Source organism: Anabas testudineus, chromosome 8 (assembly GCF_900324465.2).
Source record: "Anabas testudineus chromosome 8, fAnaTes1.2, whole genome shotgun sequence".
Taxonomy (NCBI): domain Eukaryota; kingdom Metazoa; phylum Chordata; class Actinopteri; order Anabantiformes; family Anabantidae; genus Anabas; species Anabas testudineus.
In genome coordinates, this window is record NC_046617.1 from 5,174,502 (window position 1) to 5,200,222 (window position 25,721).

Below are 25,721 nucleotides of genomic sequence, written 5' to 3' on the forward strand. Positions count from 1 at the left end.
AAATCTGTTTATACCTGATGTGATGATTTGTTATAGATGTGATTATCTTTCTGTAAGCAAGATTTTCCTAGAACAAAACTGAAACTACTTACAAACCAATATATCACAACACTGATAATGGCATTATTTTTATGTAACAAACCTGCTTAGACACAATGACATGAAAAGAAACGCCATGACATCATTGGATTTATATGCTGAAATGTACAAACAACTGCCATTTGCTACTCAGTGTTCAGAGTTTGCACTCTGTGTTTCCCTCTACAGAAACAGTGACCTGTCATTTTCTTTGTAAGAAATAAAATGGCCAAACAATAACAGCTTCCCTTAGAAACTCACGTCTACTTGTCTTGAAAAAGAAAAGGCTTTTCTCTATGAGATATCGCCAAGAAATTAAATATTTATTTAAAATCTGTACACTATGGACAAATGGATCTAATGAGGACAGAACATGTAGTGGAAGGAACAACAATCCAAGAAGGCAAGTACTTACATTTGTCCTCCTTGAGAAACAGATGCCTCCCTGCTCCTGAAATAGCTGCACTGTTGAATAAAAAAGAGCAAAACCAGTATGCAGTCACTGGATTAGTGGAACAGTTTCACTTTAGTTAACTGTTCTCAAATATGCTTGAAAATAAATTGAAGCTTTTTTGTGTGATCTATTTGCAACCATTTGATTCAATAAAACCATTACCAATTCAGCATCCCACAGATGCTTAATTGGACTGAGATTTGGAGGAAAAGTCAACACTGTCATTCTCAACTGCGCCTCAAACCATTTCTGAACCATTTTTGCTTTGTGACAGAGCACATTATCCTGCTGAAAGAGACCACAGCCATCAGGGAATGTCATCTTTTTCCTTTACCTGTCAGTGGTCCAGTGCCTGATTGGTGTATGTAAACAGGGGGCAGAGAAGGAAGGGAGGTATCAGACAAAAATACATGGTAATAAACAAACAGGGGCAGAACCCTGACCCTAAACACTGAAGTACATTTACTAAAAAATTACCTAACATATAATCCATCTTTTGGAGTGGCCCAGTCAGAGCCCTTACCTGAACCAATACAGATGCTGTGTAATAAATGATAAGGAGAGCTGTTTACAGCAGACATTTAAAGAATGTGGCTGAGCCACAGTAGTTCTGTAAGTTCCAAAGTTCTAATCATCAGCTCCGGGAAGTGTTTGCTTAAGGTTGTTGCTGCCAAAGGTTGTTCAATAAGTAATTAAAACATGGTGTCACTCACTTTTTCCACCATCCCTGCGTTTAATGGTTGTGTTGAATGAAGATGTGAATAAAACCCTTTTGATTTTGCCTTTTGTTGCTACTTTGTATTTTTGCGCAGGATCTTCTGTTTTCACTTTTTTAGCACGCTGCCTTTTGAGTTTTTTCCACGCCTTTGTTCTTGTATTTTCTAGTTTACTTTTATCTTGTGTCCAGCCGTGTTCGCTGTAGTTTTTTTGTTCTCACTTTGTTTCCTAGTTTGTTTCCATTTTTCTTGTATCACTCGTTTAATACTAAATTCCTTCCTTTGCAGTACTTCTGTATGGCATTATAAATGGTCCATTAAAACTCCTATCTCTCACAGCAACTTTGACGAAGATCACATTTTATGATGTATAGGTGAGGCAGTTTTATCCCACATGAGGTAGCTTTTAAAAAAGAGAACCACACCTGTCAGTGTATGTATAGTTATGACTGTGGATATTTTGCTAGCTTTGCAATGGGTAGAAAAAAATAATACATTTGATGAGTTATTGGGCAGAAAAGAAAATCCCATTGATCCAGTCAAGAGCTTACATCATTAAAAAAATTGAACATAAAACACAAAAATAGCAATTAAAAAAATATTATAGTATTGTAAGTGTTCATCTTGGCAACGCAATGCTTGAGGTGATGATTCAAATAGTATCTACCTGTCAAACTGGCTTTTTAATTTTGGTTTCGTGATAAGTGATCAGTGCTATTGTCCTAGCTGGATGTTTACTGGTTGTGTGCAAAGTGGAACAACAAGTAAACCATGTACAGAGTATGAGGTTTGTATATTATAAATTACTGAAAATACATTTAAAGTCTTCGGTCTGCATTACCAACACGCCTTTCTGCTTAACAGTTCATTTCACCTCCCAAAGACTCCTCAAAGATACAATCACAAAATTAACTGATCTCCTAATTAATTTATAAACTCAAAGAATTCTTTATTTGAGTATAGTAATTTTTCACAATCTCTCTCATAATCTTCTCTTCTTCTCTCCTCAGAATCATAATACCCTGAGCATGAAAAGTTTATTGTACAAATTGTACTATAATACCACTAACTTATTAAATCAACACAGCAGACAAAATATCAAGTTCAAGCACTGTTAAAAGCTGTTTCAATAATTTCTAAAATTTTCTATCTGTTGGTTCTGGCTCATGGCTGCGTAAAAACAGAACCAAAAGGGGACGGGAGCTGTCAGACAGGATCGACGGTACTTTGTTTGATAGCTGCTTCCTATGTAGGTCAAACAGGCTGCTTAATGGAGTTCTGCTGATATTACTACCAACTTTAACCATCACATTCAATAAATTCTCTGAAGGACAATTTCAATGAAAGCTGTGTAAAAAAGCATCCTCAGTGTTTCTTCAAATCAGAAATCTGGTCAACCTTTGTAGACCAAAAATCACTCTGACTCTATCCACAAACAACAGGCTGACTTGATTTCCCCTTCCCTCCAGGGGATAATAGATCAAATGAAGGAGTGTTATGGTGGCATCCTGTATACAATGGTTTTACAGGCAAAATGCAAGAGGTTAAAAAACGGACCTGTGTTGACTAATTTGTGCTTTCAAATAATTTTCTCACCACCAGTGAGGTGAATGCTATAGGCCTATAATCATTTAAGGATTTGGGGTGGGAGAGTTTGGCAACAAGGACCACTGTCATTTGTTTCTATGGTCTGTGCTGGCTGAGGAACAGTAAAAATAAAAAATGTGACCAAGCTGCTCAGCACAATTCCTCAGACTTAGGCTGTTAGGTCATCAGGACAAATACTTGTTCTGACTTTGCAGTGCTTGAAAGTCTGCACAACCTATTGTTCATAAAAGACAGAAACCATGTGAAAATAATTTCTCAGATTATTTTTCATAGCAGTTGTTTCCTTGCTGAAGACAGAGACATCAGATCTGGAAGATTCTAGGTCAGATGAAAACCTTTCTGGTGCCACCCTTTTCCAATCCTTGTCATTTAGTTCAAGCACAACTCATAACTCAGGGAGAGAGTGGCTTTGTTCGGTGTCTCCAATATTACATTCAATTAGATCATTATCTGTCATTACAGGTCAAATCAAAGAGATCACAATTTGCCTCCGTATCCCTGTCATTTGATAGCGGTCCCAGCATGCACTGCAGTGGCACACAGGGTGCCAATTCTGTTCATAATTAAACATATGACTAATTGGTATTTATTATATACCATGACTCAACCAGGGAGATTTCATGTCCATCACAGTTCCTACAGACAATGCACTGATATTGACTGGTTAAGAAAATTAACAGAACCCTGATTTAAACCTACAAACTTCACTACTACTTAGTTAGTTGGTAAATTAAACTTTTAATCAAGAAAATCTCACTGAGATCAAGAACTCTTTTGCAAAAGAGATCTGAGAATACATTACAAAAATACAGGAAATATATATACAAATTAAGTATAACTACAATAACCTTCATTTACCCGAAATGATTATCAAATAGAGTTGGTCACCAATTCTCCTCAGTGGGCTGTATGATCAGTACAATCAGAATGACTTCTGAAAAGAGTGAGAAAAACAATGAAAAAACCTGAGGGAGAGCAACAGAAGAGGGATCCATCTTCCAGACAGTAAATATGGACAGTAAACAGCTGTTATGTGTCCACAACTGAGCAGCTTAGCTTAGTAGATTTACAAGAGACTTTTGTTGTCTCTCAACTTTTACATTCATTTGTGCCTGTCACATCATGTAAATCACCATTCAGAGGTAAAGTTGGACGTCTCTACAGAGAGAGGTGGAGAGACATGATGAAGATTAGGAGAAGGACAAAGAGGGAGTGAGCAGTGCCTCCACCAGTGGCAGTTGTAGTGGTGTTGCTGTTGGAACCTGGAGACAAGAAATTCCCCAGTATCTTTGAGAGAAATTCATCGAAGATGCTCAGTTTGGTGAAGACGTTATTTGAAGTTGCTCGTGTTTGATTGGTGGCGTTATTTGTTGAAAGTGTTAACACTGCTCCCTGGTACCAAGAGCTGCCCAGCTTACACATAAGAGGACCACCGGAATCACCCTGCACAGAAAAACAAATAAAAACCTCTTTATGAATTTGTAATATTTGTAATCCACATTCAGTCACAGATTTTGGTGAAAAGATTTGGTAATAACTTCTGTAAAAACTTTCTAATGCTCTAAAAACTACTTAAATAGTTTGATACTTCTCACTTTCCTGCTGAGAATTAGCTGTAAATCAAACAGTTATATTAGCATAGAGCTAAACACATAGGGAAACAGCTGACCTGGCTAAATGCAACTTGATTACCATAAGTTTTTGATCTTTAAAAACCCACAAATACCTAGTTAAAAAGCAAAACTATATCAACAATATCAAAAATGTTAATGTAATAGTAATCGTATGTTTAATCACCTGATCCAGTGTAAAAAATCCCGTACAAATGCTGTCAATTGTTGTTACATTTCCACAATCTACCACAGTTGTCTGGGTCTCCTGCAGAACTTCTTCCACTAAAGATGGAAACATAAGAAAATGGTGAGAAGTGGAACACCTGAATCATCCCCAGACATCTAAACAATGTTTAATCTAAAGAGGTGAAATGATGTGGAGAGTTAACATTACTGTGTCTGTGTATTCAGGACTCACCCCCTCCTCGTCCAGAGCTCCATCCAGCAGCCCAACATGTTGAGCCCACAGTGAAGGTTTGTCCGTTGTCCAGGCAGATGGGTTGGATGTAGTTGGACAGGGTGGGTTGGGATCCTAGGTGCAGCAGTGCTACGTTCGACCCAGTCAGGTTGCTCAGAGTGATATTTGTCACATTAAGCGTCACCTCAAAGGGGTTGGAGCCATTTTGTTTCAACTGACCCAAAACTGCAGTCCAATCAGACGGTCTGGATGAACTAAGAGACAAAAACGTACTACACTATAACTTAGGACATTTAAATACATAAAATATGATTGATACACATGTAACCAGGTGGAAAAAATGTGTGGATATCCTGTCAATAAACCCTTTAGATAGGATGTAGCGACTATGGCAGTTTTAAAAGCAGAGGGCGCAGTCTGGTTGGTTCGCATGGTGGTGCGGGCCTTGGAGTCAAGGGTTGCCGGGAAAATACAGGAGAAAACTGGTTGCACTGTCATGCTGGAGGGCTGTGTTTGCTAATAGATGGATTGTGCATGCTTATGGAATGTAATTCTGCCTGTGCACAACAGAATTAGGGCATCCGTGTGCATGGAAGGAAAGGATATGCTTTTGTTGTGTTTTTTATGCACTTTATTTGACAAAAATGTACATATTGAACATATTGTAAATTTTGTTTTCGTACAGGGGTGCCACTGCCGTATTTTCTTTAGTACTGAACTTTTTTGGGCCGCAGAGTTTTACCTTATATTTCACCAGAGGAAAGAAAGACCCCCACAAATATAAACTTTGAAGCATTTGGTGTCATTTATCATCAGCTTCACACACTTTAATAAACTATAGCTGTCTCTAATAACAGACACTATGAGAAACAATAAAAAGCTAACTACTGTAGTTCCTTAGGCCGTAAAGTCCCAATCAATCATATTATACACCATATTGACTGATAAAGTCAGATGCTCTTATCATTGGCTGAAGGCAAATATTTCAGAAAATTAAGTTATTCTTAAATCTCCAAAACTTAAAAGGTTCAGTAATTTCCTAAAACAGCTGCATTAGTTGTAGATTTTAGCAAACAGGATCAATATTTTATTTTATTTCAAAATACTATTTTCAAAACAACATTAATCCACTTTTGATTGTCAAGTGAGAATTTGTGACACCAGCTAAATCATTAAACAAGCTGACAATATACCATCCAACAGTTATTCCAGGTGTCTCACCTTGAGAAGCAGTTGGCATCGCTCAGTACATAGTCCACAGCCACCAGAGTCCCACCACACACATGACTTCCGTTCCTCTGTAGACTCACCATCCACGGCCACATGCCAGCCGTTGGGCTTCCTCCCAGAATGCGAGAATTCATCGGGGCTTGGCCACAAACCACAGCTGGAGAGAAATGTCAAAGGTAAAAACAATGAAAGTCTTTGTTCAGTCTCTAAAGGTGTGTAAACGTAGAAGAGATATTGTAGCTTGATCAATACAATGTCACATTGTTTAGTCAGACTATATTCAAACCCACATAAGTTTATTTTAACTTTTAATAGGGAGCCTACACTTTCCAAATATACAAAACCTTCCAGGATGAAATGCTAGGTTTAAATATTTCATAGTAACAAAAAACTTCAGTGAAGAAACACAACACCAAAATAAAACAGTGTTGTACAGTGTGAAGAAAAAATCAAATTGTTCCACATATACAGATAAATCTGCCAGATCCCTTGACAAAGTGTGAGCATGGCAGGAACTTACGTTTGGATGTTGTTGGAGGTGGTGGTAGTCCTGCACAAGAGACACTGAGGTCACTGTCAGTCCCAGTAGATGTGAAGGTGATGAAGCCCGGTTGGTTGCTGGTGATATGGCTGTTGATCCAGGACTGATACTGAGACACTCTGGTGTAGACTCCAGGGAAATTAGGCAAAGCACAGCCTTCTCCAAAACTTACGATTCCACTCTGGATCCAGCGAGTGCCCTGCTTGCTGACCATTGGACCTCCTGAGTCTCCCTTTTAGGAGAGTGAAATATTTAGGAGGAGCAGTCGTTGAAGATGATGAATTCTGACACAAACACAGTAAAACTGATTACCTGACAGGAGTCCTTCCCTCCAGCACTTAACCCAGCACACATCATGTTGTCTGTAACTGAGCCCACTCCATAGTCACAGTTACACTGTCTGTTCCCCACAACTGGCACCTCCACCTCCATTAGGTTTTGTGAACCAGAAGCTTAAGAGACACAAATTCATAAATATAAATACAAAGGAAATACAACAAGATAATTTAATATTTTGCAGAACTTGCAGCTGCCTGAACCTAAAGCATGGTGCTGTTAAATAGCTTAGACCATGGTAAGTTAAAATATTTCAACAACTTGCCATACTCATACACTCATATGAGTAATATAAAATATTTTGCTTTTTTTCCAAAACTATGTGTTTGTCAATGTCACAGGCAGATGATGTAAGCATCTTCACAAGCTGTAGTTTAATATTTACTAGTTATTTCCAGGTAAATATTTGAGAAAATATAGGAGTCATCCTTTCTCTGAAAGACTGTGTATTCTACTTGCTGTATGACTCACCTCCACTTGCAGTGGCACCCCAGCCAGTGACCCAGGAGTCAGTACCGTTGTAGAAGGTGCTGCCTGATGCTGCCAGGCATATGGGCTGAATGTAGCTATTAAGTGTCACTGGTGATGCAAGCTGCAGGAGGTAGATGTCGTTGTCATGGGTCTGACTGTTGTAGCTGGGATGAATAATGGCGTTCGCTATTTTCCGACTCTGTGAATTGGGGTTGGATCCAGATTGACTTTGGAGACCCAGTACCACAGTCACACTGCTTGGATTGATGCTGAGGTGATCAGGAGAGAAACAATAAAGTAATAAGATGTGAAAAGCAGAGGTTTTATCAAGTGTAGACAATACATATATAGAACTTACATTGTCTTAATATACCTACAAAATAATAAAGCAGTATTTTGTTGCAGCAGATCAATAAGGTCTCCCAGTGTTTAAAACATGTCAGAGATAATCTAGAATTGTCAAGTAACCTGTAGCAGATAAAACTATGAAATGTACCTTTATAACGCTATTGCTTAGATACAAGTCCAACTATATAATCAGACTGTTTTGTCTATTTCTGAGTTGCTTGAGTGACGCGCATGTTAACTGATGGAACTGACTGAAAGAAGCAAAGCAACAACAAACACTGCAGCATGATTTTGAGTCATTTGTAGTTGGTTTGTTGTTTTACATCTTGTCTAGTTAAATATCCACTCAACCCTCACTGCTCACCTTGAGAAGCAGTGAGCAGCAGTCAGCACCCACTGATTGTTGATGAGGGATCCTCCACAGAAATGGCCCCAAGATTCCTGCAGACTGACCTGCCAGGGCCAACTGCCTGCAGAGGCCACCTGTCCTCCAACAATCTTAGTGTTGAGTGGAGCCTGACCACACACTGAAGAGAGACACTGAGCAATAATCTCCCCTTTCAGATCAGCCTTCATGACTTCAGTTTGAAATTCTACATGTGTAAACTTTTGCTGAGGATTTTAATACTGGTGCTTCAATGATCTCACCTCTGTGCTACTGAACACATTTGTCCAGCAGATGTCCCAACAAAAGATGTAAAATATGATATATGACATATAGAAATATGCATGAATAGACACTTACCATTAAGTTGTGAATTAGACTCTGAAGAATTGAAAAGGAAGAAACAACAATTCTTGAGAGAACAATTCTGTATTTGATATTTCAGACACACTAAAGTCAAGATCTAATGACAGTCTGTTATTAGGACTTGACTCCACACTCAAAAGGTTAGTAGTTAGTGCTTATATAAATTATATAAGACACTACATTTTAAAGTTTACATTTCACTTTGACAAACAGTAAAACACTCCTACACAATAAAGTACATTGTTTTTTCGTGACTTTTCTCTTTCACAGTCACCTTACAGAAACTGTCCTGCTGTTTTAATTGACCTCCATGATAAATTGCAACATACCATCTCGTTCCAAACTAGTTTCACTTCCTCCTCAGACATTGTTCATAAAAATGCTTTAACTCTATGAAACTATGTCCTTTATGGGTGTGTAACCACCAGCACATGTGCCAGACACAGAGTAGAATGTCAGCATAGTGACTGGAGGCGTTCACTGACTGTATGTATATCTGCTGACAGTCGTTCTCACATCTAGATGCAGGGATGCACGTGTTGCACCACTGCTATTACTACAGCCAATTTAATGACTGCCACTTCTAGTATCAGTGCAACAAAAGTTAGTGGATTATGATCTGCGTACCTCACTAGTGGATTTGCTTCACAGTCTACATAAATTATAAAAAGCTTCAGTGCTTAAATATGTGCCATCACTTCTTATTCTACAATAGAATATTCACTAACAGACATGGAGAGGCCCAGCTAGCAAACAGGGTTCAGTACATGTACTGAATTGCTGCTTTTCTTTAAGGGGCCTTTTCCACCAAACCATTTCCAGTACTGGTTCAGACCCAGTGCTTTCTTATAAACCAATGTTTCGACAACCAAGGAAACAGCTTTTAGCCAGGAAAACTGGTTTCAGAGTGGTACCAACTCATAGTTGGCCTAGAACCAAGAACTGATTGCGTCAGGTGCTGGGGACTTGATTATTGTGCCCAAGGAGATTCGAAAAACAGTGTATCATTTGTTAGATATTTTTAACTGCTTTGTCAAATAAACCAGATAGCAGGGATTCGGCCACACATGTCCACAAATGCGTGAAACTATAACAAGTATAAATTCTGTATGTACATACATGTGTGCTAATCAAGTACTCTGTATAACAGGCTCCAACTAGTCTAATTTGATTAAAATAACTAGACATTCCTCCCACTCACCCATCACTACCGCTCATTGAATATTCAGTTAAGACCTGTACAGTTAAGAGAGATTTGTATTTACCTTGTGTCAGGAGAGTCAGCACAGTTAACACACAGATCACTTTGTAGAAAGCCATGATTAAAAGTCTATAACACTTCTCCAGAATAAATAGTCTTCGTCGCTTCCTGCCTTTGGTATAAACTCCTCCCTCCTTCTCCCATGACACACCTAATGTCTAACCACAAATCATCTGTATTTGCATCTATGAAACACTTGATTCTAATCAACCTAACAATAGAGAAATTAAAGCTAAAGTGTTTTTTTAGTAGAAATTGACCCTAAGGTGGACGCCTATCAGCTGCTCTGACTGGTCTGTGACTTTGTAGCACCACACACACCACAGAGTGTCGTCTGTCGAATCTCCTGTCAGAGGTTCACCATTACAATTGTATGTACATAGGTTATCATTATCTCCATATTGTTATTATTACTACTGTCTAGCCTATTGTTGGATATTTAAGTATTTATTTATTTAATGAGATTTTCATTGTATTTTTTTTATTTAAAGTTTTAACTGGCAAAGTAATGCTTTAAAATAATTTACCTTTAGTAAAAAAGAAATTCCTTGTGAAATGTACTGTAAATCTGTTTATACCAAATGTGATAATTTGTTATGCATGTGATTATCTTTCTGTAAGCAAGATTTTCCTAGAACTAAACTGAAGTTACTAACAAATCAATATATACTAAGCACTGATAATGGCGTTATTTTTTTTTATGTACCAAACTATTTAGACACAATGAAATTAAAAGAAACACCAAGACATCATTGGATTTATATGCTGAAATGTACAAACAAATGAATACAAATACACAAAAACATGTTCTTCATTCAACAGTTAGACCATTTAAAACTTCAGAGATGAACTTTTATGAAACAACTTCCATTTGCTACTCAGTGTTCGGAGTTTGCACTCTGTGTTTCCCTCCACAGAAACAGTGACTTGTCATTTTCTTTGTAAGAAATAAAATAGCCAAACAATAACAGCTTCCCTTAGAAACTCACATCTACATGTGTCTACAAGAAAAAGCTTTTTTCCAGGAGCTATAGCCAAGAACTTAAACATTTGTTTAAAATCTGATACCTGTTCAGGCATCAACTCCACTAGACCCCTGAAAGAGTGCTGTGGTATCTGGCACCTTTATGTTACTGCAGCAGAGGTTGCAAAGTTCTAATTATCAACTACAGGAAGTGTTTGCTGCCAAAGGTTGTTTAATCAGTAATTAAAACATGGTGTCACTTACTTTTTCCACTATCACTTTGTGTGTTTAATGGTTGTGTTGAATAAAAACATGAAAAATCATGCCTGGTGATGTTTTACCAGCTTGGAAACATTAAGTTTGTTTATCTTTGCGACTGTCATGATCTCTGTCTGGTTTTGCTCCTGCCTTCTATCTCCCACGCATTATCACCAGATCAGCTTCACTTGTCGTCCCTTAGCTCAATCCCCTAATCACCAGACCTGTTTTACTAGCACTCCACCCTTCATAGGCTCCCCTCACTCTACACTAAGCTGCCAGATTGTCAGTTTTCATGCTGCTCCCTTGCCCCCTGCCCTTTTGGTAGTGCTTTTGTGTTGCTACTTTACAACACCTTTCTTCTTGTATTTTCTAGTGTACTTTTATCTTGTGTCCAGCTGTGTCTTCTTTTCATTTTTTGTTGTCACTTTGTTTCTGTTTTTCTTGTATCACTCATTAAAAAACTAAATTCCTTCCTTTGCATTACTTGTGTCTGGCATTATAATTGGGTCAATTAAAACTCCCATCTCTCACAGCAACTTTGACAAAGATCAGTAGCTTTTAAGAAGAGAACCACACCTGTCACTGTATATATAGTTAAGACTGTAGCTATTTTGCTAGCTTTGCAATGGGCAGAAGAAAACAATACATTTGATGTGATATTTGGGCAGCACTTTAAGCATTAATCCATAATGTGGTGTCAGTGGTGACACACACTCAAATCCCAGACAGAATTCACAAATCCTGTTAAGTAAATCTGAGAGTAAAACAATTGTAAAAGCACAACAAGGACATTTACCTCACCAAGTGCCAAGTTGAATCAGGTTAGAATGCAGAAGTACAAAGTGGTTTTAAAAAACAAAACTGGAAAAAGACTAAAAGGGCACTGGACAAAAAATGTAGAGTTGGATAAACCAGTTAGTTCCTTTCTGGTAAACCATCTGTCAAAACAATGTGGCCCAGAGAGGTTTTTCAAATTTGGTTACGGGATGACTACTCATCCCGTAACCAAATTTGAGAAGCCAGTTTGACAGGTGCAAAGTATGAAACCAGGAGCAAAAATAAACCAAACTCACTACAAAGAAACACACCACTCACCCATTCTAAATCAATCAGTATCCCATGCTCAATTAAATACATTCATGACACCTGCTAAAAATTCCAAATTTGTCCAATACCAGGCTTTCACGTCTGCACAAAAACCTAGCAGCCTTAGGCCATAGGTTTATGCCTTCCCTGGGAACATCTCTAGACTTACAACATTAAAACATTAAATCAGTCAACCAGCACTTAATTTAAAAAAGCTTTACCAAATTGTATGACAAAACTCAGCACTATGACCTCACACAATTCTAGACACGACAACACTCCCCCCTCCCCACCTTTTATTAAGTAGGTGACAGTGAGCAAGAAATTCATTCACGTGAATTTCAAATGAATTTCAAACAATCAATCAACCACAACTTAATACTTAGCTGCACAGACACACGAGCACATTACACAGAAAGCAAGACACAGTGAACATATAGTACATCAGGGGGGTGGGGTGGGACTGTATTCTCTCTGAGTTCACCATACTGATCTGCCGTTATAGGTAAAAAACCACCACCGTATCAAAAACCAACATAGGACTAATTGGTATTTATTATATACCATGACTCAACCTGGGAGATTTCATGTCCATCACAGTTCCCACAGACAATGCACTGTTATTGACTGGTTAAGAAAATTAACAGAACCCTGATTTAACCCTACAAACTTCACTACTACTTAGTTAGTTGGTAAATTAAACTTTATTATAATCAAGAAAATCTCACTGAGATCAAGAACTCTTCTGTAAAAGAGATCTGAGAATACATTACAAAAATGCAGGAAATATATATACAAATGAAGTATAAGTACAATAAACTTCATTCACCCAAAATGATTATCAAATAGAGTTGGTCACCAATTCTCCTCAGTGGGCTGTATGATCAGTACAATCAGAATGACTTCTGAAAAGAGTGAGAAAAACAATGAAGAAACCTGAGGGAGAGCAACAGAAGAGGGATCCATCTTCCAGACAGTAAATATGGACAGTAAACAGCTGTTATGTGTCCAGAACTGAGCAGCTTAGCTTAGTAGATTTACAAGAGACTTTTGTTGTCTCTCAACTTTTACATTCATTTGTGCCTGTCACATCATGTAAATCACTATTCAGAGGTAAAGTTGGACGTCTCTACAGAAAGAGGTGGAGAGACATGATGAAGATTAGGAGAAGGACGAAGAGGGAGTGAGCAGTGCCTCCACCAGTGGCAGTTGTAGTGGTGTTGCTGCTGGAACCTGGAGACAAGAAATTCCCCAGTATCTTTAAAAGAAAGTTATCGAAGGTGCTCAGTTTGGTGAAGACGTTATTTGAAGTTGCTCGTGTTTGATTGGTGGCGTTATTTGTTGAAAGTGTTAACACTGCTGCCTGGTACCAAGAGCTGCCCAGCTTACACATAAGAGGACCACCGGAATCACCCTGCACAGAAAAACAAATAAAAACCTCTTTATGAATTTGTAACAACCCTGTTCTGGATCTGTAGTCCACATTCAGTCACAGATTTGGTGAAAAGATTTGGTAATATTACTACTATTAGTTTTTTTCTTTCTTCCTTCCTTTTTCCTGTTTAATAAATGTGTTTTATGATAGATACTTTCTAATGCCCTAAAGAATAGTTAAATAAGAGTTGGATTATTTTCACTTTCCTGCTGAGAATTAGCTGTAAATAAAACGGTTATATTAGCATAGAGCTAAAAACATGAGGAAACAGCTGACCTGGCTAAATGCAACTTGATTTCCTTAAGTTTTTAATCTTTAATATAATATTAATAATATTATATATAATATTAACAATTTTAATGTAATGGTAATTATATGTTTATTCACCTGATCCAGTGTAAAAGATCCCGTACAAATGCTGCTACTTGTTGTTAAATTTCCACAATCTACCACAGTTGTCTGGGTCTCCTGCAGAACTTCTTCCACTAAAGATGGAGACATAAGAAAATGGTAAGAAGTGGAACACCTGAATCATCCCCAGATCACTACTGTCTACACCATGTTTAATCTAAAGAGGTGAAATGATGTGGAGAGTTACTGTGTCTGTGTATTCAGGACTCACCCCCTCCTCGTCCAGAGCTCCATCCAGCAGCCCAACATGTTGAGCCCACAGTGAAGGTTTGTCCATTGTCCAGGCAGATGGGTTGGATGTAGTTGGACAGGGTGGGTTGGGATCCTAGGTGCAGCAGTGCTACGTTCGACCCAGTCAGGTTGCTCAGAGTGATATTTGTCACATTAAGCGTCACCTCAAAGGGGTTGGAGCCATTTTGTTTCAATCGACCCAAAACTGCAGTCCAATCAGACGGTCTGGATGAACTAAGAGACAAAAACGTACTACACTATAACTTAGGACATTTAAAAACATAAAATATGATTGATACATACTTCAATAAACTATAGCTGTCTCTAATAACAGACATTATGAAACAACTAGTCTTTGGAGTTTTTAACAAAAAAGAATCCATCCACATCACCATTTCAGGTGTCTCACCTTGAGAAGCAGTTGGCATCGCTCAGTACATAGTCCACAGCCACCAGAGTCCCACCACACACATGACTTCCGCTCCTCTGTAGACTCACCATCCACGGCCACATGCCAGCTGTTGAGTTACCTCCAAGAATGCGGGTATTCATTGGGGCTTGGCCACAAACCACAGCTGGAGAGAAATGTCAAAGAACACACAAAGAAACACCCTTTTCAATCTCTAAGGTCTTGTAAACTTGAAAGAGATAATAGAATTAAATAATTAATACAATGTCACATGATTTAGTCAGACTGATGGCCGCACTTGCTGCAGTTGGAAACACTCATGCATTTAACAACTTAGTTTTGCTTCATATCTAGTTCCTATTTTAAATTATGTTTTGTTAGTGAATTATAGAATAAAAGGTCTTAGTTTTATTTAATATGCTCAGTTTATTTTGTATGATTGGCAGTACATTAGTTTCTCTCTGTATCTACTCAGTTCTTTTCTGTATAGTCACTGTTATATATAGAAAGTGGCTAATCAGATTGTACCATTTTCTACCACCTCTGTGGGCAATCTAGATTTGTATTTTAGGGATACATTATGTTTTGGATTTAGTTGTTTTGGTGTAATTGTTTGATTATTTACAACTGATAGACTAACTCCTGTTGTTTGACATTTTGTTAGTAGTGTGTGTAATTAAGTGTGTGTTTTGAGTTTTCCCGGTGTCATCAATGGTCTGATCAGCCATAGGGTCCCACTGTGTTTATTTCAGTCAGTTTGTCTTTCATAGTTGCTCTGTTCAACTGAAGTTAATTTAGCTAAGTTAACTTTGCCTGAGTTTGGTTTGGTTTTGCTTTGTTTTTGTTTTGACTTCTTTTGTGGGCCCAGAATAGTATCAAATATTTTTGTAAATTGCTTTCTTTATTTTTGGGTAAATAAACTCTCTTTTTTTGAAAATCTACCAGTTTCCTCTTTCCTGCCTGCTCAGTCCCTAACACAGACCATCTTAAACTCGACATACGTTTATTTTAACTCTCCAAATATACAAAACATGGCAGGCTGATATTTAGCAAAATATAAACAAGATGAGGTACAGGACACTTGGAGTATTTCATTTTGGCGAAAATTGCATTTGTAAACATATTGGGTTTAAATATGTCAGTCAGAGTAACTGTAAGAAAGCTTTAGCGAAGAACTGCAGATTATGCAGAATAACCAGACAATGTTGTTCAGTGTGAAAACAATTCAAAATTTTCCACATTTACTGTTAAATCTCCCAGATCCCTTGACAAAGCGTGAGCATGGCAGGAACTTACGTTGGGGTGCTGTGGTTGGAGGTGGTGGTAGTCCTGCACAGGTGACACTGAGATCACCATCAGTGCCAGTAGATGTGAAGGTGATGAAGCCCGGCTGGTTGCTGCTGATCATGCTGTTGATCCAGGACTGATACTGAGACACTCTGGTGTAGATTCCAGGGAAATTAGGCAAAGCACAGCCATCTCCAAAACTCACGATTCCACTCTGGATCCAGTAAGAGCCCTGCTTGCTGACCATTGGACCTCCTGAGTCTCCCTTTAAGATTATGTAATATTTAGGAGGAGCAGTCGTTGAAGATGGTGAATTCTGACACAAACACAGTAAAACTGATTACCTGACAGGAGTCCTTCCCTCCAGCACTTAAACCAGCACACATCATGTTGTTTGTAATTGAGCCCACTCCATAGTCACAGTTACACTGTCTGTTCCCCACAATTGGCACCTCCACCTCCCTTAGGTCTTGTGAAATAGTATTAGCTAAAGAGACACAAATTCAGTTTAATAAACAATGTGGTTAAATATGCTTTTAGAAATGAACTACTGATAATGATACTGAAAAAAGAAATACAACTAGATGATTTAATCTCTTGCAGAACTCGCAGCTACCTGAACCTAAAGGTCAAGATGGTGGTGTTAAATAGCTTAGGCTATTTAAGTTGAAAAATATTTAATTAATTAATATAAACTTCAACAAATCTGTTAGATGATTCTGAGATTTGAACTCTATAACGTTTCGTCTACAAGGAAAATCTAGTGCCATCATCAGGATAAAGTGCTCTTTGCAAGAAAAGTTCAATTAACTGTAAGTTGTTTGTCCTATCAGACACTTTTATGTTGTAAATAGTCTGTATTTGTATAGTGTTTTTCTACATTATCAATACTCAAAGCCTCAATTAACCAATACTCAAACCTACTTTGAAAAGCTAGGGGTTTAGTGTCTTGCCCAAGGACACTTCCACTGCTCTAACTCCAGAGTCACAGCTTTACCATGTGGCTCATAGGTGTAATACAAAATATTTTATAAAATGTTTTTCCAAAACTATGTGTTTGTATTCGCACTAGCTCTGAGTTATTTCCAGTTAAGTATTTGAGAAAATATAGGAGTCATCCTGCATATTCCACTTGCTGTGTGACTCACATCCACTTGAGGTAGTACCCCAACCAGTGACCCAGGAGTTAGTGCCGTTGTAGAAGGTGCTTCCTGACGCTGCCAGGCATATGGGCAGAATGTAGTTAGTGAACGTCACTGGTGATGCAAGCTGCAGAAGGTAGATGTCGTTGTCATTGGTCTGACTGTTGTAGCTGGGATGCATAATGCCTTTCGCTATTTTCCGACTCTGTGAATTGGGGTTGGATCCTGATTGAGTTTGGAGACCCAGTACCACGGTCACACTGCTTGGTTTGTAGCTGAGGGAAGAAAAGCAGAGCTGTATTAAAGAGAACTTTAGCAGAGTTAGTTAACTGATCTGACAATGTCTTAATATAACACTGAAGCTCATTTTTTGAACCAAATGTTATTAAAGTCTTTTGTTACAACAGAACAATATTGTCTTCCAATTTACATTATTCACTGTAACAGTTTCAAATGTGCCAGAGAAAACGTAGAGTCTTGCTTAATAGTCACACCTTGAGCTATAGCTATAACAGACATTACCTTTTTGTTCATTAGCCACTGTGGCTGCAGTTTTTTCCAAAGTTACTAGCCACTCAGTATTTTCACTGGCCATAACTTTATTGTTTGAAAATTCTGTTTTATATGATTAAAACTGACTAAGACATGCTAATATTTTTCTTGAAGTAGATTTTTTAACCCATTTAAATGTAAATGACCACAGTACACACCCAAAATAAATACTAAAGATCAACACTACAGGTTATTATCACATATTTAGAAACATCTGTGTAAGCTTTTTATGGAAATGGTCTGTGGTCTATTAAGGCAAAGGCATAAAACAATTGGAGCCAATAAAAGTGATGCAGTGGTGTTGCAATTATTAATTGTTGAACAGTAAAAACATTGAAAATCATCATACTTTTGTCAGATAAATAATGGTTCAAAGGAATTAACAAATTACAGATTTGAGTTTCTACTTCTTGAAAAAAAAAACACACAAATTTTCTGGAAATGTGTAAATGTGTAAACATATAGTATGTAAGATGACCAAAAACATCAATTGATCCATTATCCTGCTATCCTAACCACTTTATCTCTTAAGGGCCACAGGCTACTCCCTGGACAGTTCACAACAAACAGTTCAACGTAATTTTGTGTGATTTGTAATTGGTTTGTGGTTGTTTTGCATCCTGTCTATTTGAGTATCCACTCAACCCTCACTGCTCACCTTCCGAAGCAGTGAGCAGCAGTCATCACCCACTGATTGTTGATGAGGGATCCTCCACAGAAGTGGCTTCCAGATATTTGCAGACTGACCTGCCAGGGCCAACTGCCTGGAGAAGCCACCTGTCCTCCAACAATCTTAGTGTTGAGTGGAGGCTGACCACACACTGAAGAGAGACAAAGCAAAGCAAAACTTTCTTTCTTTTTGCCATTGTAGCTTTTGAAATTATGTGGCAATCTGTTGCTGGGGGTTTTGATTCTGGAAATGTGCTTTGATTCTTTCAGTCATTTTTTTGTTTCTGAGGGAAAAAATTATGAAAAACCAATCTGATTGGATAATCTGTTGAACTGTTTACTTGTTTCTACTTCCATAATTAAGTATTCTGGGTTTGACAGCACATATTTATTCATCAAAAGTCCCAACAACATCTTTAACAATGACAGACGAAAAGAAGTACATACAGTATGCATGTGGACAGAAACTTTGACTTACCACTTAGCTGTGAGTGACACTCTGAAAAATAGAAAACAAACAAAACAAAATATTAAAACAACAATTCTATGTTTATATTTCCTGTCTTTTCTCGTGTTGTAGTGACAAATAATATGTACATGAAAGGGATCTTGAGATCCATCATCATAATTTTGGCACTATCAGCGTTATTTTTTTTTGTGGCGACAAAGCTCCTTCAGAAACATAGAAAATATTAAACAACTGTTTTTATGCTGAGCACTGTTGACCAGAGTGACTGGTTTTCATTGTGAAGTTAAAACAGTAAAATCTGTAAAAATGCACCCAGTTTGATAAATATGTATTAATTCATATACAAATACAGTTTATATTATTCACTATAACAGTTTCAAATGTGCCAGAGAAAACACAGTGTCTTGCTTAATAGCCACACCTTGAGCTATAGCCATAGCAGGCTTCACCTTTCATGTTCATCAGCCACGGTGGTTTTTTCCAAAGCCACTCAGTATTTTCACTGGCCATAACTTTATTGCTTGAAAATTCTGTTTTATACGATTAAAACTGACTAAGACATGCTAATATTTTTCTTGAAGTAGATTTTTTGACCCATTTAAATGTAAATGACCACAGTACACACCCAAAACAAGACTCTCAACTGTCAGACAACAGTGTGACTGGTTTTCATTGTGAAGTTAAAACAGTAAAATCAGTAAAAATGCTCCCACTTTGATAAATATGTATTCATTCATATACAAATACCATGTGCATTACTGTTTTAATATACTTCTTGTGAGGCACTATTTTTTACCTTTGTCAACACAGTCTCTCATTAAATCTTGATTTTATATAAAAATTGCATTTAGCACCTATAAACAGTAGTAAAAGTTCAATCTCAATCACAGCCCTTCTGGCTTATAGAAAAATATCAATCAATCAATCGAGCAACTTTATTGTCCCAACAGGGAAGTTAAGTGGGTAGCAGCACAACAGCACATGACACAGAAAAAAAGACACAGTCAGTGTTTGTAACTGTTGGTTATGGCTTGTGGCTGCCTAAAGACATAGCATGAGGGCAGCAGTTGTCAGACAGGACGGACTGGACTGAAGGTCAGACAATCTCCCTAACAGAAGTCAAATGAATTTCTTACTAACTTTAATCATTTAACAAACTTTTCTGTTTAACAATGAGCAAGCTAAATCGACAGAATAATGAAAATATGAAGACACATTTTGGCAAACACTTGTTGAGGGTCTGTTGACACAACGTGTTTAATAGCTGCCTTTCACACAGTGTCACATTATTTTGCATGTGGCAACACATTGTCTTGTGTCCCAAACATAGCTGTAAAATAATACGACTTGACTTGATTGACTAACTGTTCATTCAACAGAAGCTATTCTTCTCTTAAGTAAATGTTTTACAGAATCAGAATAAATTTCGCAATCAGTGTGTTACTCCATCTCAGCAGTGAAACACAGCAGGTGATGACAGAAACCTGTGGCGCAACGGTTTCCCAATGATTTTGTTATTTGGTTTATCTGAATGTAGATGGTAACATGGTAAAGTCAAAGAACGATAAAGAAGGAAATTTAACCTGTCACAACATGTTACTTAAAGTTGATTAAAAATACACATAAAATCACTGTTACAGTATTTGGCCTTGAACAACTAATACAGCATTTAAAAGATAAAATATTCTACTTTTCTTATACAGCCGTCAAGCCATCAATAAATTTCATTAAATGTTGGGTTCAGGTACATTTAGTAAAGCTTGTTCTTACCTTGTGTCAGGAGAATCAGCAGAGCTGCCACGCTAGTCACTTTGTAGAAAGTCATGACTGAAAGTCCACACCTGATGTGTTCCTACATAAATAACCTTTTTCTCCCCTCCTCTCTCTCTCTACCTAGAATTTAACACGCCTCTCTCTTCCTTTGACTGACATTGTTGTACCTGTAACAACACGCCCAACCCCTCAAAGCAAATCCCCAGTTTCATTCAAACACGTCAATGTCTCTCACAACCCAGCAGATACCCTGAGAACATTTAATCCAAATCTGTACTTTATAAAATTTGACTTCTTGTATCTTCTTGTACTTCTTGTATTTTCATTCCATACTATCTCATAGTTCAGTTACACTGCTTCTATATTTCAAATAGTTTTTACATTTAACAGCTCATTACATTTTACATTAAAAACAAGCTTCTAAAATACCGTTCATTGTTACAGATAACATTTCAGTGGTGTGTTGTAGATGTGAGTTTCATAATTACATCTCTACATTCCTCACATAGTTTCATTTACTTAACTATCTGAGAGAGAAAGAGGTCAAAAACTCTCTCACTGTTCTCCTCCTGATCACTCAGACCCTTTGGTAACCTACATGCTGCTGCTGAATATAAGAACCAGCTCCACCTCGAACAGCTGCAGACCCATCACACCATTTAAAGAGGTTAAAATACTGACAAGTCTTAACAGGCGTCACCAGACTGACTGTCATGAAGAAGAGCGAATTTCGCAATAGCACTACAGTCCTGTAGCTTGAAGATAAACCTACAGCTTCCATATGCTACACCCCGCAGGAGGTTTCACACACTGTAACTGTAAACACTGGGAATGATTTTCTTCCTTTCAGTCTTTGGTTTCAGTTCAACCAGAGTCTTTAGTGACTGTGAGTAAATATGATAAAAACACAACACATTTGGTGCTTTTAATGATCAAATTAATATTTTGGCATTGGTACTGTATTGTATCTGTATTGCTTTAATAGTAATAAACCCACAATAATGTTATTTTTTATCTACAAAAATAACAACCTGCAGTCTCTCTAGTCTTTCTGGCTTTGCATTTCACATCATCATCATCATATAAGGAGAAAATTGTTTGTACTCTGAGATTAAAGAAAGAAAAAAAACCCACAACGGTCCCTGAAATAACATGAAACTGTAAAAGTAATAATACATTAAAACATACCAGGTAATTAGAGCCCAACAGCTCCAGCTGCCTCCGGTTTGAAGGGTGCCTTCTCCACACTGCATGTTTCAGCTCTTTCCACAGATGTTTAATGTGATTTAGATCAGGACTCATAAAAGGCCACTTCAGAATAGTCTCATGATTTGTTCTCAGCTGTTCTTGGGTGTTTTTAGCTGTGTTTTGGTTCATTATCCTGTTGGAGGACTATGACTGAGACAAAGCTTTCTGACACTGGGCAGCATGTTTTGCTCCAGAATAGTTTCATTAGTTTGTTTTTTAAATGCTTCTGTTACACCACAACTCAAAAGCAATGTCGGAATTTTTATGAGTTAATTTTTCAGTCACAGTTGGTACATAAGGGTACCAACAATTGTCTTCACGTTTATAACACTGTGGGCAAACTTGAAAAAGTGGCCGTATGAATGAATCATGTTTAAACAGCTTCCCTCAACTGATTTGAGCTGTAGAATGGCTTACAACAGGCATGTTGATTTCTCAGCAACCAGTCAAGCAGCATCAGGTTTTAAGTCAACAAATGAACTCTGGCCTTTGTCAGTTTCATCGGATGGTTTGTTTTAGAACAAGTAAAACCAGAAAACACCAAGATCAATACCATGACAGTCAAACGGCACCATTGTGTATTACAATTTCTTCAAATGTACAGTATGTCTAGAGTAGGAAAGCATGAAAAAAGTCTCAGATCTTTATTTTAAACACTAATTAGATTCAGAAATAGATGCAACATATAAAATGTACCAGGCAGACATATTATTAGCTTCACTTAGTGAAAGCAAATAAAAAGTGCAGTAAAATGTCTACTGTAGCATGTATTATTACAATCAAATATTTTAAGGTGTGGTTCCTACTGAGAGGTTGGGTCCTTCGAAATGGTCACAAGATGAATCTGATGGCTGTTGAAAGTGTAAAATATAGTTACTCAAATTAAATCATCATCAAGTTTTGGAGCTTCTCCTAAATGACTAGATGTAAATGTAAAATATCTGTTTGGTAAAACTGCTAATACCTCTTCTTTCTGACAAGGGGTCACAGCCATCTGTGTGTTTTAAAAGAGACTATCAGTAAAGTGCTAATGGATAATAATGGATAACTGCATGAAAAAGTTTAAGTAATCTGTAAATGAAAAACTACTGTATAATTTTACATAATTAGATAAAAACATGAAGGCTGTAGCCTATGTTATGCATGGTCAAAAAGCTTGAAATCTTTAACTGAAAAAACTACCGAACTTGCCACCACAATAGAGACATTGATCAAAAACAGGACGTTTTTTAAACTGCACAGTTCTTTTACACACCCTCGACAAGCTTGGTTTCAGAGAGTGGTTTATCCACAGCATAAAAACATTATACACCCATTATACTCACCCAGGGCCACAGTAATCACCTCAAAAGCACCAAGGCGGCTTTAATGCAATACACCGCCTCGCTGTGCTGTGTAAAACATCCAGCACAGAAATATGAAACTCTGCTTTCATGTCTGAAAAACCTCAAAGTGCGAGTGAAAAAAGTATGTGAACCCTTTGAATAATGATTAAAAAAACTGATTGGAGTCAAGTGTTTGGAGGTTTGTTTTGTTAATACTCTTGACTGATCTGAGGCACCCTATGGAATCATTCTTTGTGGCATAGGAGGGGTTTTAGGGTGGGTCACCAAATTCCAAATACGACTATACCTCTCAGCTGTTTTGGCCTCCTCTTCAGGCTTTGGAAATTTTTTAGGATGTAAACAAACAATGGCCAGAGTGACTCAGAGCGAGAGAATGTTGATCAACCACAACTGATACAAGTGACATCATACCCAGCTGGACCAACCAGATGAAACCTTTTGGTTTCACACATATCTACATTTAACTAGAGACAGTCCTTGACTTCAAACAAAATGCCAGCAGCAGTGATTTTTAACAAAGGCTTGAATACCTGAACTTGTTTTGTAAGTAGATACACTTACTACAGTGTCCATCCTGAATTTATTGGTTAAGGGGATTTTTAGACAGATTGCTATTTGTCAACAATGTGTTTCTTTCCAGGAACATAATTATCATTCAGACTTAAGACAGCAAACTGGATCTGCCAGTTGCAAACATTCAAATACACCAAGCTCAACAATGAAGTTTGTACTGTTGATGTCCCAGAAGTGTAATTTACATAAACATGACACTGGAAATTTTTCAGGGAAGGGCTTCTCAGAGTTTTTTAGTGATGATATAAGAAAGTAATAAGCATGTACTGATACAACAGTGGTTTTGTAAAGGAACATTTACTGTACATAAATACACAGATGCCTATAATCAGCACACATTAGTACTGTCTTTAAACAACACCTTATGTTTGCTAATGAGTGTTTAATAGTTTAAAAGGAAAAGAGATCACTAGAAAACCCTTTTGCATTGATTGTCACCATTATTTGATGAAAAGAAACATGTCTTTAGTTGTAACTCCTATGTCACTCATTGTAGGGTATACATCATGTAATAATCAATATTCTGTTGATAAATCATCAAATAATAAATATACATACTCAATGATGAAAACCAACAAAAATATCCATATCTAAAAATGTGAATGCTGACATATACTGTAGGAATTCTGAGCACTATGTTTGTGGATTTTTCAAGTGTAGAGGGATGGGGGTTGTACGCTTCATTTGTTTCCTGGACCAATGATTACCTGACAGAAAGGCCACATTTTATTAGTCTGGGGAACTGCATCTCTGCATCACAGAGGACTTATGCTCCATTCTTATGCACACTGTACACAGCAGACTTCAAGTACAATTCTGAGTTCTGCCACATTCAGAAGTACTCTGATGATACTGCAATTGTTGCATGTCTGAGGGTTTGGTTTTTCAGCAAGAAAGAATGGTTTTGCGTGTAGAGCTTCATTTTGACCTGACGATAGGATGTTTGGGGAATTGAGTGAGATGTTATAGATTTGTGTTTACTGTTTTAGTGTTTAAGCAATAAATCTGATGACAAAGTGCCACTAGTAGCCACACATTTACAGAAATGTCTCAGTGAAAACAATACAAACCATACAGTAATAGTTCGAGTGGAAGCAAATTACTGTTGACCTTTGTTGTCACTTTCAAACTACGCTGACAGCTTTGATACAGATTGTCTGCCAAAGGTGGGAGTATGTACTGTTGTTGTTTAAACTTGACTGGTTATAGTCACCATATCACACATACACACACCCATAGACTGAGTGGAAATTCAGGGTTAGTTCCCAATCTTTGTCCCAGATTATATACACAATCTTGTTTTCCTGTCTACTAAATATAAACAGCACTTTAAAAGGCTTTTATGCTGAAGAGTTATAGTTATATATATATAGTTTATGTAGACCAGAAGGGAATATGTTCACTTGTCTATCTATCTATCTATATCTATAGCTAGAAAGAAAGAAAAGTGAAAGAAAGAAATTCAAGATTCAAAAAACTTTAAAAACAAAACAAATTTTTCAGTGAACACTTTTCATTACTCCCTTATTAAAATAAATGTTGGGTTACATCATTTTCATATTTTCTTAGTCTCTTCTTTGCCATATATTTGAATTGTTGCATTTTAGTTAAGGCTATCTTTCAGCATATACTGTATTGTATAGAATAAACTACATACCAATTGTATACTGACATTTCAATTAAATGCAGCCCTGTACAGTGAATTATCATAACACTAATAATGTAGAAAAACCCTGGTAAACCTGCTGCCAGTAGTTTGGTGTGGAATGAAGAAATCACAGAAATGTACTGTAAATCAGTGCATGGTATAATAACAGCAACATAGTGGCAAATTAATAACATTAGGGGTACTGTACAATTAACAGTACAATTTTTACTGTTTATCTACAGGACGATCTTTAACAGTGTAGCTGTCCAAATATTAAAGCTGACAAAGCACACCATTTTATTTCATATCCACTGTGGTGGTATACAGAGTGAAAATGATGAACTGTCCACTGTTGAAATACTTAAACTATTAGGTCCATTAAAAGGAACCCT

General features: G+C 37.3%; 2 protein-coding genes across 4 annotated transcripts; both read right to left on the reverse strand.

The window, feature by feature from the left end:
* Positions 1-3,574: 3,574 nt before the first annotated feature.
* zgc:100868 (Tryp_SPc domain-containing protein) lies at positions 3,575-9,913 on the reverse strand. Of its 2 annotated transcripts, none has more exons than XM_026374700.1 (10): positions 9,830-9,913; positions 8,559-8,579; positions 8,178-8,340; positions 7,466-7,734; positions 6,971-7,110; positions 6,638-6,890; positions 6,109-6,274; positions 4,888-5,141; positions 4,654-4,748; positions 3,575-4,299 (listed from the first exon to the last, which is right to left on the reverse strand). In XM_026374700.1, exons 1-10 carry the CDS (start codon positions 9,882-9,884, stop codon positions 4,015-4,017), a joined length of 1,701 nt encoding a protein of 566 aa, XP_026230485.1. In that variant the 5' UTR covers positions 9,885-9,913; the 3' UTR covers positions 3,575-4,014. The 2 variants fall into 2 exon arrangements, with proteins under 2 accessions (XP_026230485.1, XP_026230565.1); XM_026374780.1 differs by having other exon boundaries at positions 4,207-4,299; positions 4,680-4,751; positions 9,830-9,912.
* Positions 9,914-12,821: 2,908 nt separating this feature from the next.
* On the reverse strand, positions 12,822-20,602 carry LOC113171786 (transmembrane protease serine 9-like). Of its 2 annotated transcripts, none has more exons than XM_026374601.1 (10): positions 20,512-20,602; positions 18,751-18,771; positions 18,262-18,424; positions 17,058-17,326; positions 16,254-16,396; positions 15,919-16,174; positions 14,623-14,788; positions 14,194-14,447; positions 13,959-14,053; positions 12,822-13,550 (listed from the first exon to the last, which is right to left on the reverse strand). In XM_026374601.1, exons 1-10 carry the CDS (start codon positions 20,564-20,566, stop codon positions 13,266-13,268), a joined length of 1,707 nt encoding a protein of 568 aa, XP_026230386.1. In that variant the 5' UTR covers positions 20,567-20,602; the 3' UTR covers positions 12,822-13,265. The 2 variants fall into 2 exon arrangements, with proteins under 2 accessions (XP_026230386.1, XP_026230308.1); XM_026374523.1 differs by having other exon boundaries at positions 13,959-14,056.
* Positions 20,603-25,721: the final 5,119 nt, after the last annotated feature.